The sequence below is a fragment of the Panthera tigris genome, chromosome C1 (genome assembly GCF_018350195.1).
Source record: "Panthera tigris isolate Pti1 chromosome C1, P.tigris_Pti1_mat1.1, whole genome shotgun sequence".
Lineage (NCBI taxonomy): Eukaryota > Metazoa > Chordata > Mammalia > Carnivora > Felidae > Panthera > Panthera tigris.
The window spans coordinates 186,757,233-186,769,556 of record NC_056667.1 but is presented as its reverse complement, the minus strand read 5'-3'; the positions used below and the strand labels follow the sequence as shown (position 1 = coordinate 186,769,556).

General features: G+C 33.7%; 1 protein-coding gene and 1 non-coding gene across 5 annotated transcripts in view; one reads left to right on the top strand and one right to left on the bottom strand.

Annotated features, from left to right (window-relative positions):
* Nucleotides 1-12,324, bottom strand: part of BMPR2 (bone morphogenetic protein receptor type 2) — a 191,847-nt gene that overhangs the window by 68,200 nt on the left and 111,323 nt on the right. For all 4 annotated transcript variants that reach the window (XM_042995083.1, XM_007090030.2, XM_042995084.1 and 1 more), the window contains one exon: nucleotides 11,337-11,507. In XM_042995083.1, coding sequence (XP_042851017.1) covers nucleotides 11,337-11,507 — 171 coding nt within the window. The remainder of the gene's footprint in view (nucleotides 1-11,336; nucleotides 11,508-12,324) is intronic.
* LOC122241772 lies at nucleotides 3,744-3,867 on the top strand. The gene has a single exon (XR_006221995.1). It is a non-coding gene; the product is annotated as a U6atac minor spliceosomal RNA (small nuclear RNA).

Genomic DNA, 12,324 nt, shown 5'->3' with positions numbered 1-12,324 from the left:
CATTAAAAAAGAAAGAAAGAAAGAGAAAGAAAGAAAGAAAGAAAGAAAGAAAGAAAGAAAGAAAGAAAATCTTGTTACTATTGCATTAAAAAACTAATATTTTCTGAAAGATACATACTTTACTTCTCTTGCACCACCCTTTCTCCACTCATTTTTTTTAAGTTTATTTATTTTTGAGAGAGAGAGAGAGAGAGTGTGTGCATGCTAGTGGAGAAGGGGCAGAGAGAGAGAGAGAATCCCAAGCAGGCCCCACACTGTCAGCACAGAGCCCGATGCAGAGCTCAAACTCACAAACCATGAGATCATGACCTACGCCAAAATCAAGAATTGGATGCTTTATAAACTGAGACACCCAGGCGCCCCTCAACTAATATTTTTATTATTTATTTATTTTATTTAAAAAATTTTAAGGTTTATTTTATTTATTTTGAGAGACAGAAAGAGAGAGAGAGCAAGCACAGGAGGGGCAGAGAGAGAAGGAGAGAGAATCCCAAGCAGGCTCTGCACTGTCAGCACGGAGCCAGATGTGGGGCTCGAACTCATGAACCATGAGATCATGACCTGAGCCAAAATCAAGAATAGATCGCTTAACCAATTGAGCCACCCAAGCACCCCACTAATATTTTAGTAAGTATAAAAAAGAACAACATATTTTGTTTTGTCTCTTGCTAAAATGCTTCATGAAGTACTAAGCAAAGACTTCTAGCCATCCTTATTTCCCTTTCGTCTATTTAATCACTTTAATGCTGTCATAGAAGCAGTAAAAACTGAAAAATCGTTATAAATTCACAACAGCTAAAAACCTATCTGTGGCTCTATGCCATATGTCAGCTTCTTCAAATGTAGGCTTTCTTTTCTATTTTCTAGCTTGGTGTGAGATAAAGACATTTGCTGCCAGACACTGAAATTAAAATACTTAATCTGAACCACACAGCATAAATTAGAATGTGACTTCTTAAACCTTTATTCAATCTTTGTTTCTCATCAATTTGATATAACCATCAACTTAATGAATGATTTAAATAAAAGAAAATAAAAGTATTCTATATCTTTATACTGACTTTCATCGGAGAACTTTGAACATCAAATACAACAACTTAAGTCTACTTAATTTTTTAGAAAATGACAAGTTTTTGTCTGCTTTTCTACTAACTTAATTACTTTGTTTACTTTGTAGTTAGGGAGGTTAATTACACTGATTCCAGAAAACTTATCAAGAAGCTGTTCTAAAATAAGTGTTCAAACCTTACAGTAATTATACACTTCTTTCAAACTCTGGGAATTTACAAACACATAAGCATGAATTAAGGGGATAAGAAAGTAAAATACTATAAATATACATTAATTTACTTAAAGACTGATTTTCTTTTTAAACAAAATGAATACTACAAAGTCTCTTATGGTTTGAAGAGACTCAGAATAATACAGTTCACTTTCCTGAAGTGTCAGACTTCTGGATTTAGGTGGTACATGGACATGTAATAATGAAAGTTAGCTTCCTTTCTTCTAATTATAAAAGAAGAAAACCTCAACTTGGTGACAATGTATCTCTATTACCTCTCAAACATTTGCTATTCTCTTTTAACACAGAGAAAGTAAGCTTCAAGTTTCAGACCATTTGGCAAACAACACAACATCCAGCTACCTAGTATATATAATATGGTTTAGTTTTCTTATTTTATTTTTAGATAAATAATTAAAGTTACCTTTACTTATGACATTGGCTTTCCATTTATAGTAGTAACGGAAAGTTTCCCTTTAGAGGACATACAATTTTTAATGAGATCATTTGAAGAAAAATAGTAAATAATAAAGTAATATGTCATGTGAATATAGAAAACATGTTATGATACTCAGTGGTACAGAGATATGGTGAAAAAATCATGAAGAGTCCTTAAATTTTAAGAAATGTAACCAAGTATTTTCAAAATGATCTTATCTCTCTTCCTTCCAAATGAATGAGCAAACAAATATAAACTGCCCCCCCCCCGTTTGAGTGTAAGAGTAATGATTAATAACAACTGATTATGAAGAGTAACAGTTAAAAACACTAGAAAGTAATGGTCAATAACAAATATTCTGGAGTCAAAACACCTAGGTTTGAATCTTGGCTCTTCCACTTACTAGCTGTGTGACTTGGTAAATTACGTATCTGTGTTCTCAACTTAAAGTAAGAATGTAACAGTAACCATTTCATATGTTTCTGTAAAGGTTAATTGTAAAAGTTTAATGCATAGACAACACTTAGAACAACATCTGACACATAATAAATATTTCAAAGTATTATTTAGCTAGTTTTGATTTCACTATATGCTAAATGCCTGAATTTCTTTTATATTTTTATTGTAAAGAGACTGCTCAGTCTAGTAAGTCTATAATCCTGATAAAGTCAATTAAAATTTCACTACCACATGTATCCCATCTGGAACAACATTTTATAAGAATCTTAAGTTTACTGCAAGTATCTTATGATGCAAAACTCATTAAATAATTAATTTGTGCCCTATCTCATTGTCTCCAAAAAAATATATAGGGCAGTTTTATAAGGCTACATAAAATCTTTCATCTGTAAAAAAAAAAAAAAAAAAAAAAAAAATTAAGAACTAAAGGTTAAGTGGAATAACTTTTCTCCACTCCCCTAACTCCACATCAAAGTAATCTTGAAATGATTATAAGACTCTGTGGCTCAGCAAAATTACAGATATTCACTTATGGCCATGGGTTAGTCTGTCATATTTTCCCTGACAACTCCTGCCCCACCTTAAAGATTTCCTGCTCTCATATGCTTTAGTTTCTATCACTAAGTACCTTATGGTCTTCAGCTTCAACTGAGGTTGGTACAAAAAACAAGCTTTTTCTAAGGAAAGAGAGCTAGAGCTATATTTTGTTATTCTCAGTCACCCATATATTTATTTCTTCACTGCCACCAGGTCTAACCCTACTCAGTGTATGAGGTATAGCAGTAAGAGGGCAAGTAAACATGGTTCTGGATATTGTGTAAATGCATACTTGATGAGAAAGATATAATTCCAGTAACAGCAATGAATAGTTTGATGTCAGGAAGTAAACTGTTCAGCTGAAAACAATCGAGAGAGAAATGAATAAGCTAAACAGAGAACATTAAGTACCTTCTGTTGTTCCCTAGAACATAACCTTTTAAAAAGCCATAACTTACTTGTGCATCATTTTCTTTACCAGTATTAAAATATGCCACAATTGCACGTTTTGAGTAAGGGTCTCTGAATATAAGATCATGTAACAGCATCTATTTAGGAAAAATTTTTTATATTCCTGAATTATTTTAAAAATTAAAATCTGGTGTTTCATTTTTGGGATGGCAAAGAAGAACAGGAAAAAGTAGGGCTTTTTTGTACTTTACCATGATGAATCTAAAATAAGGGAGTTAATAATTGTTTTTTGTCTGCACTTGGTATCTCATGAACTATTTGTCATTTTTGAAAGTAGCAACCAGCTTTCATAAATAACTGTCCATTAGTGAGTGAATCCACTGAATTCACTATTGCCAGATTACAAATAATAACAAATCCTATTCCTTTCAAGCATTTGAAAATATTTCTGAACTTATACATTAGCATATCTCCCTTTGTTTATTAAATTATTATTTAACAAACATTTACTGCACTTCTACTACTACATACCTAACACTGCATGAGTCACTATGGAGACAAAGGGGCATTAATAAAAAGTCCTTATCACCAAAGACTTTAGAATCTCATAGAAGAGTGTTGTATGAAAGGGTAAGTTAGTACTCCCCTTAACAAAGATGTAAGAGGCCCTCAGGCCTGACAATACACATATGGTTTAAGGCATTGCCATGTACTTTGTGGCACCAAACTATCGTCTTTATGATTTCACTTATGTGTGGAATCTAAAAAACAAACCAAATGAATAAACAAGCAAAAAAAGATTCAGTCCTACAAATACAGAGAACAAAGTGATGGGTACCAGAACAAAGGGAGTAAGGAAATGGGCAAAATGGGTGAAGGAGAGAAAGAGAGACAGGTTTCCAATTATGGAATGACTAAGTCATGGGAATAAAAGGTACAGCATAAGGAATAGAGTCAATGATATTGTAATAACGTTGTATGGCAACAGATGGTAGTTACACTTGCGGTGAACATTAAATAGAGATATTGAATTGCTATGTCGTACACCTAAAACAAACATAACATTATGTGTCAACTATAATAAAATGTTTAAAAAAATGAATCTAGTAAAAGAGACAAAGGGACAATTACAAAATATGTGAAAATTTAGGTATGATGCCTGTAACTTCTGCGTAAAAGGTTCAGAAAAAAATAGTGATATCCATATGTATATAGAGAAAGGGAAAATAATAAGGCAAATATACCAGTATGTTTAATAACTGGTGAATCTGTGGATAAAAGGTATATGGAAGTTTTTATAAGTTTGAAATAACTTCAAATATAAAAGTTTAAAACATTTTTTTTGTTTGGGCCCCAAATAGTAACATCTGAAATTTACTGTCAATACAATAATAGGCAAAAAGTTAAAAAAAAAAAAAAAAAGATAAGGTGTAAATCAAATCTGCTAAAGACAACCATTTCAATGAATGACCATTCAACCTGAGTAGCAGGCATCGTTACTCAATAGGACAAAGGGTTTTTTTTAATTATTATTATCTAATGTTTAATATTTACTTTTGAGGGAGAAAGCATGAGCAGGGGAGGGGCAGAGAGAGAGGGGGAGAGAAGATCTGAAGTGGGCTCTGCACTGATAGCAGAGAACCGATGGGAGTCTCCAACTCACAAACCATGAGATCATGATGTGAGCCAAAGTTGGACACTCAACTGACTGAGCCACCCAGGCTCCCCCAAAAGGGTTTATTTTTGACTGAACTACCCAAATATTAAGGAGACATCTTCAAAGAATTTACAGATGTGACAGCACTATGAAATTTAAAAATATTATGCAAATGCAAAGCTTTAATAGCCATCACAAAAATGTCATGTGAGGTATGGAGATACTTTTTCAGTGTAAGTTTTATTTTAACACCTTGATTAATGTACAATTTGGCGCTATAAAATGAGCATTGAACTTTTAATGAAAGCTATTAAGGGTGTTTCCTTAGAAAGGGCCAAGGTTCAAAAGAAAAATTTTTTTAATGTTACAAATGCATGTTAAATTACTACTTAAAATGTAGCTCCTGTCATCCCTATGGTATCAAGACAAACTGAGAAGGGATGAAATGACTAGATTTCCAATGATTCTAAATCATTTTTCTCAAAACTAATTAGTTTCATTATTGAGAAAGAATATTACAAATGAACAACAAATATAGGAAATTAAAACAGTAAAAACAGGGGTGCCTGGGTGGCTCAGTCAGTTGGGCATCTGACTTCAGCTCAGGTCATGATCTCACAGTCTGTGAGTTCAAGCCCCATGTCAGGCTCTGCACTGACAGCTCAGAGCGTGGAGCCTGCTTCAGATTCTGTCTCCGGCTCTCTCTGCCCCTCCCCCACTCTGTCTCTCCCTCTCTCTCTCCCTCAAAAAAAAAATAAAAACATAAAAAAAAAATGCATGTGAACCTCATTGATAAAAACAATCCAAATCATTTTTCAAAATGATCTCAGCAAAGTTTTATTTAACAATACTAGTGCTGATAAAGATATGATGAAATATGCATTCTAGTATATCACTGATGGAAGAATGTGAACTGTTTCCACCAATGGAAAAGCATTCTGACAATAAACGAAGAATTTTAATACTGATGCCACTGGATATAGAAATTATAAACTCTGGGGGGGTGCCTGGGTGGCTCAGTCAGTTGAGCATCTGACTTTGGCTCAGGTCATGATCTCACAGTCCCTGAGTTACAGCCCCACATCGCACTCTGCTGACAGCTCAGAGCCTGGAGCCTGCTTTGGATTGTGTCTCCCTCTCTCTCTGCCCCTTCTCTGCTCATACTCTCTCTCTCTCAAAATTAAATAAACATTAAAAAAAATTTTAATAAAAAAATTGTAATTCTGGTAACTGTAATTTAATATAATATTACATATACAAGGATGCCTATTGTAATAAAAAACCAGAAACCATCTAAATGTCCAAAACCAGGGGAATCCATAAGGAAAATATCTATTTGATGAAATATTATACAGCTATTAAAACTGATGACTATGAAACATACACAATAACCTAGGAAATACTAGTCTACTAAACAAAAAACAGGATCTAAAATGCATTTTTTCTTATTCTTTTTTCTTTTTCTTTTTTAAGTAGACTACCCCCAACATGGGGCTCTAACTCCTGACCCCAAGACAAAGAGTCACATCCTCCACCAACTGAGTCAACCAGGCACCCCTAAAATGTGTTTTTTATCACTAATACAACTATACAAAGATTAAAGAGAAACACTAGAAAACAAACATTCAAAATATTAACAATGGTTATATTTGGATATAGGTAATTTCTCTCCTTATCAATTATCTCATTTTTCTAATTTAACAAGCAGGTATTCCTTTAATAGTTTCCTTATTTATTTTTTCAAATTTTAGTGAAAGAGAGAGAGCAAGTGGGGGACAGGGGCAGAAGGAGAGAGAAAGAATCTCAAGCAGGCTCTACACTCAGCAAGGAGACTGATACAGGGCTCAATCCCACGACCCTGGGATCATGACCTGAGCCAAATCAAGGGTTGGTTGTTCAACTGAATGAGCCACCCAGGTATCCCTAATATTGTCTTATACAAGTAGTACACAAATATATGAACAGGTTAAAGATTAAAAGACTACAAGAGTATGAGAATAATATGTAACCTTCCCTATCAACAGTCACCCGACACTATCCCCCTTTTCCATCTCTGATAAGTTTGCACTGTGTTTCTAGTAATTAAACATATATAAATGTTTTTAACAAATATTTATGTTAAATATTCAATAAATGATATTTTTATAACAGAAAATTTTAAAGGAGAAAAAAATCACCATCACCAAATTTTCTACTGATGTATTATTATATAACCATGAACAAAAAGTTCTGCTTAATTTTATATTTTAATTTCTTTAAACTTCAACACTTACAGATTTTTTATTTTGATCAAGCACCTATTATTTATAGACTAAATGTTAGATATTCTATATAATAATGATTATTTTTATTGAGATTAATGAAAAAAATAATATCCATTTTATTCACTAACTTCAAATTTACTTGCTTTGTTTACCACAAAATATATAAATGGGTTAATGCTCCCAAATTAGAGCATTTAATTAAAACATTTTCCCTTTTTATTGGGCTAACATTATTGATTCTTTGTTGGCAACACTTCTGCTTTTGGCTCAAAAGGTTACAGCAGACCAAAATCTAGGTAAAAATCTAAAATGGGCCATAAAAATCTTGAGAACTTATGCATAAATTCACTTTTCTTGCAACTACCTAGATGTAAAAGTGAAAATTAGAGACCCTGTTTTGTTTATTTCTTTGTGGAAAATAAATGTAGTCAATTGAGTATAATTTCCTAATAAAAGCTAAGTAGACTTTGAGTAGATAGGAACTACATGAAAAAACTTCTTATTGCTCTCAGTTTAGTTAGTGTTTCATCAAAACATTAAAGGAAATAATCCCAAAATGAAGATCTCAGGGTATGGACTGATAAAAGCTATTGACTGAGAACTCTTGAAATGTGCTACATCTCAAAAATATTTCTTAAAATTAATTTTTTATTCAGAAAAAATTTAAGACTTCCAGAACAGTTATAAGAATAAGAATAGTACAAAGTATACCCACATATTTACCTTTACCCATATTTAATTATTGTTACCATTTTACCCCATTTACTTATTTTACCATTCTCTCTTTCTAGAATACACACACACACACACACACACGCTTTTTTTAAAAGTATTTCAGAAAAGTTAATATATATACATTCTAACTCCATGTTTCTAAACATTTCTTAGAATGTTTCCTAAGAATATGGATATTCTCTTACATAACCAGAGTACTGATATCAGCTTCAGTACATTTAACATTGAAATAATTCTTTAATTAGGGCACCTGGGTGGCTAGGTTGGTTAAGCGTCTGACTTTGGTTCAGGTCAAGAGCCCCTACTTCATTCAGATCCTCTGTCTCCCTCTCTCTCTGCCCCTCCTGGGCTCAAACTCTCTCAAAAATAAAAATTAACATTAAAAAAAAAGGAAATAATTCTTTAATCGTCTCTTTTGTCAACTGGTCTAACAATGTTCTTTATCACAGTTTTTTATATCCAGTATAGGAGAGTTAGGTATGGCTTAGTTGTCAAGTTTCCTTAGCCTCCTTTAATCTAGATCTTTCCCAGTCTCTTTGCCTTTTATGACACTGACATTTTTGACAAATCTCCTTTTTGTAATAGAGCATTCCTAGTTCATGGTTTTTCTGATGATGCCTCATGATTAGATTCCAGTTATGCAAATCTTACCTGAAATATAGTATTCTATTAGTGAAACTGTGTCCTTCTCAGGGAATCATGGATGTCCATCTACCATCTTCACTAATAATATTAATTTTAATGACCTGGTCAAGGTGTTATCCAATTCCCTCACTTTATAATTACTAATTTCTCCCTTGCAATATGTGGGAGAGACTTTAAAACAATGTAAATATCCTGGCTACATATTGAAAATGCCCTTAGATTTAGGATATTTTTATTATTCTTGTCTGATCCAATCTTTACCATGATAGCTGCAGGATAATTTCCAACTCCTTCATTTACCAGTTGGAAACCTGGCATTCTATTATAAACAAGTACCCTCTCTTCTACCTTCTCTGCTATCAGCATAGATACATGAGTTCATTTTCCCTCCAATGGTTTACAATTTGCTACTGTACTTTTTTAGCACTCAAATTGTCCCAAATTTAGCCAGTAGGAGTTACTTCAAGCTAGCTCCTTTGTAACAAGTCTCCACCTGTTTGGGGGCATTTCTTTTCTTACTTGCTAGTGTTATAAGACACTTTGGGCTTATCTTGTACCTATCCTGCTCCCGTCCTAGAACAAGTCATTTTTCCAAGGAGCCCAACTTCCTTTCAGTGGGAAGTGGTATAAAAGTCTAAATCTGGGTGCGCCTGGGTGGATCAGTTGGTTAAACATCTGATTCTTGACATGACTCAGGTCATGATCTCATAGTTCCCGAGATCAAGCCCCACATTGGGCTCTGGACTGACAGTGCAGAGACTACTTGGGATTCTCTCTCTGTCTCTGCCCCTCCCCTTCTCACATGCATGTGTGCACTCTCTGTTTCTCAAAATAAATAAATACACTTTAAAAATATGGGGCACCTTGGGGCACCTGGGTGGCTCAGTCGGCTGAGCGTCAGACTTCAGCTCAGGTCATGATCTCACAGCTCGTGAGTTCGAGACCTGCATCAGGCTCTGTGCTGACAACTCAGAGCCTGGAGCTTGCTTCAGGTTCTGTGTCTCTCTCTCTCTGCCCCTTCCCTGCTTACGCTCTTTCTCTCTCAAAAAAAAAAAAATAAATAAATAAACATTTTAAAAAATGTTTTTTTTTTAATATGGAGCACCTGGTTGGCTCAGTCAAACATCCAACTTCGGCTCAAGTCATGATCTCATATGTTCCTGAGTTCGAGCCCCACATCAGGCTATGTGCTGACACCTCAGAGGCTGTAGCCTGCTTTGGATTCTGTGTCTCCCTCTCTCTGCCCCTCCCCTGCTCATGCTCTCGTTCTCTCTCTCTCAAAAATAAACATACATACATACATACATACATACATACATACATAACTAGGGGCGCCTGGGTGGCTCATTGGATTAAGCGTCAAGCTTCAGCTCAGGTCATGATCTCACGGTTTGTGGGTTCAAGCCCCGCATTGGGATCTGTGCTGACAGCTCGGAGCCTAGAGCCTGCTTTGGATTCTGTGTCTCCCTCTCTTTCTGCCCTCCCCTGCTCATGCTCTGTATCTCCCTCTCTCAAAAAATAAATAAACTTAAAAACAAATTAAAAAATAAATAAATAGAAACAAATAAATAAAGTCTAAATCTGGGCATTACATTTGCTTACTGCTACTGGGGTGCTATTGCTTCTTGTCCTTTTCAACAAATAGAGCTAAGAAATCTACACAGGTATGTGTATGGGTATACTACACACATGAATATAAATATATACACATACAAATATATACACATATTTATATGGCCACCTATCCATGCATGTAACACATACATATGTATGTTTTTAAAGTCATAAATCCATACTTACACCTTGAATTATAATCTACTCACATAATATTCTCTTGTCTTCCCATCTATAATTGTATGTGCATATTCCCTCAGTAACAGCACCAGCTCCCAAGAACAACACCATTTACTCATTTTTTCTTAATCCTATTCTACATCTACAGTTGTTTCAGAATTGCTTTGTTCCACACTACCAAAAAGCAAACCTAAAAGAGTTCAGTACTTGTTTGCAATTCTCCTCCATCTCTTATATCCCATCTTGTCCAAAAGAGTATATATAATCAAACACTGTGTTTGCAAAATCCTTACATAAGTTCTTTCATTCTTTTTTGTATACTTTCCACTCTACTCTCTCCTTCCATTGTTAGTAGCCAACTTCATTATTTTCTGGTTTATCTTTTGTTTTTGTTTTTTGTTTTTGTAAATTATGGTAAGCTCTGTTTTACATCAAAGACAGCATAGTATATATGCTTTTTATTCACCTAACATTATCTCTAGAAATCACTCCATATCAATTCACAGGGATCTTACTCATTTTTTGTTATAGATGTATAGTTAGTTCTCTATTATATGTATATACCAGAGTATATTTTAACTAATTGCCTATTCCTGAACCTTTAGATATTTTCCAATATTTTGCAGTTACAAATAATACTGCAATGGATAACTCTATGCATATATATTTTAAGTAAGCTCTATGCCCAATGTGGAGCTTGAACACGACCCTGAGATCAAGAGTTGCATACTCTACCAAGTGAACCAGCCAGGTACCTCTATGCATATGTATTTTTGTACTGTTAGAAATATATCTTCAAGATAAAATCCTACAGATGGGGGTGCTGGATGAAAGAGTAAGAAAGCACACATGTAGTTTTCTTAATATTGCCAAATTCTCCTCCACAGGTGTTGGAAAAGTACCATATTTTGATTCAAAATTATTTGGTAATCTACTGATACCTTAGAAATCCTGGTGCACCTCTTTTGGATTTCAGGTGGTAGAGTAGTCTCATGAAGTTTTGAACTCTCCCTCTCACTCCTGCCCAAACTGATGATTTTATATATTTTTAAATTTTGCAAATCTTTGCAGAAAGGAATTAACAAGGAAAAGTAAGATACTTAAAGTACTTACTGAGTGGTGTTGTGTCTGGAGGTGGAAAATTCTCAGTAAAGTTGACATTACACAAGTCTGTGCTACAGCAGCAGAAACGGTATGTTCCATTCTGAATTGAGGGAGGGGTAGTAGTTACTACACATTCTTCATAGTGACATTCCTGGGGATCTCCAATGTGAGACCAACATCCTACAAGTTGGTATTAACGTAAACAAATTAGGGATTAATATATAAAATTTAAAGAAAAATAACAAATTAATAATTACAATCAATGTGACAGAATAATTGCATATACATACATGTTATAAAACACTCCTGCAAATCAATAGGAAACACACATTGTTTAAATAACAAAAAAATGGCAAAGTATTAATAAGCATTTCATGGGGAGAAAAGACACTAATAATGGTTTAACCTCATCATTAATCTAAGAATTACTATTAAAGTAACATTAATATTTCATTTTTATCTATTAAATTGTTCTAGGCTTAAAAAAATAATATACAATTGTAACAAGGTTTCAGTAACACTCCCATATACTCCTGGAGGGAATGTAAATGTATATAGCATTTCTAGAAAGCCATATGGCAATTTTTATAAAGAGCCTTTAAAATATTCATGCTTTATAACTTAATAATTCTACTTCTAGCAATCTATTCCAAGCAAATAATCAGATATAATCAAAGATTTAAGTTCAAAGATATCTACTGAAGCGTTATGTATTATAGTAAAACTGAAAAACAGTAAAATGTCCAACAACAGAGTAATGTGTAAGTAAATTGTGTATACACAATATGTGTGTATACAATGAAATATTGTACAGAGGTTAAAAATGTTCTCAAAGAATATTTAAAGATATGGGAAAATGTTCATACTATAATTTAAGATAGGGAAAACCGGGTATGAAATTGTTTATACATACCACATCATTCTAATTTTGAAAAATAAGTATACGCACATATAATAAACATAGAGGTACATAAAAAATATACCTGCAGGGAATAAA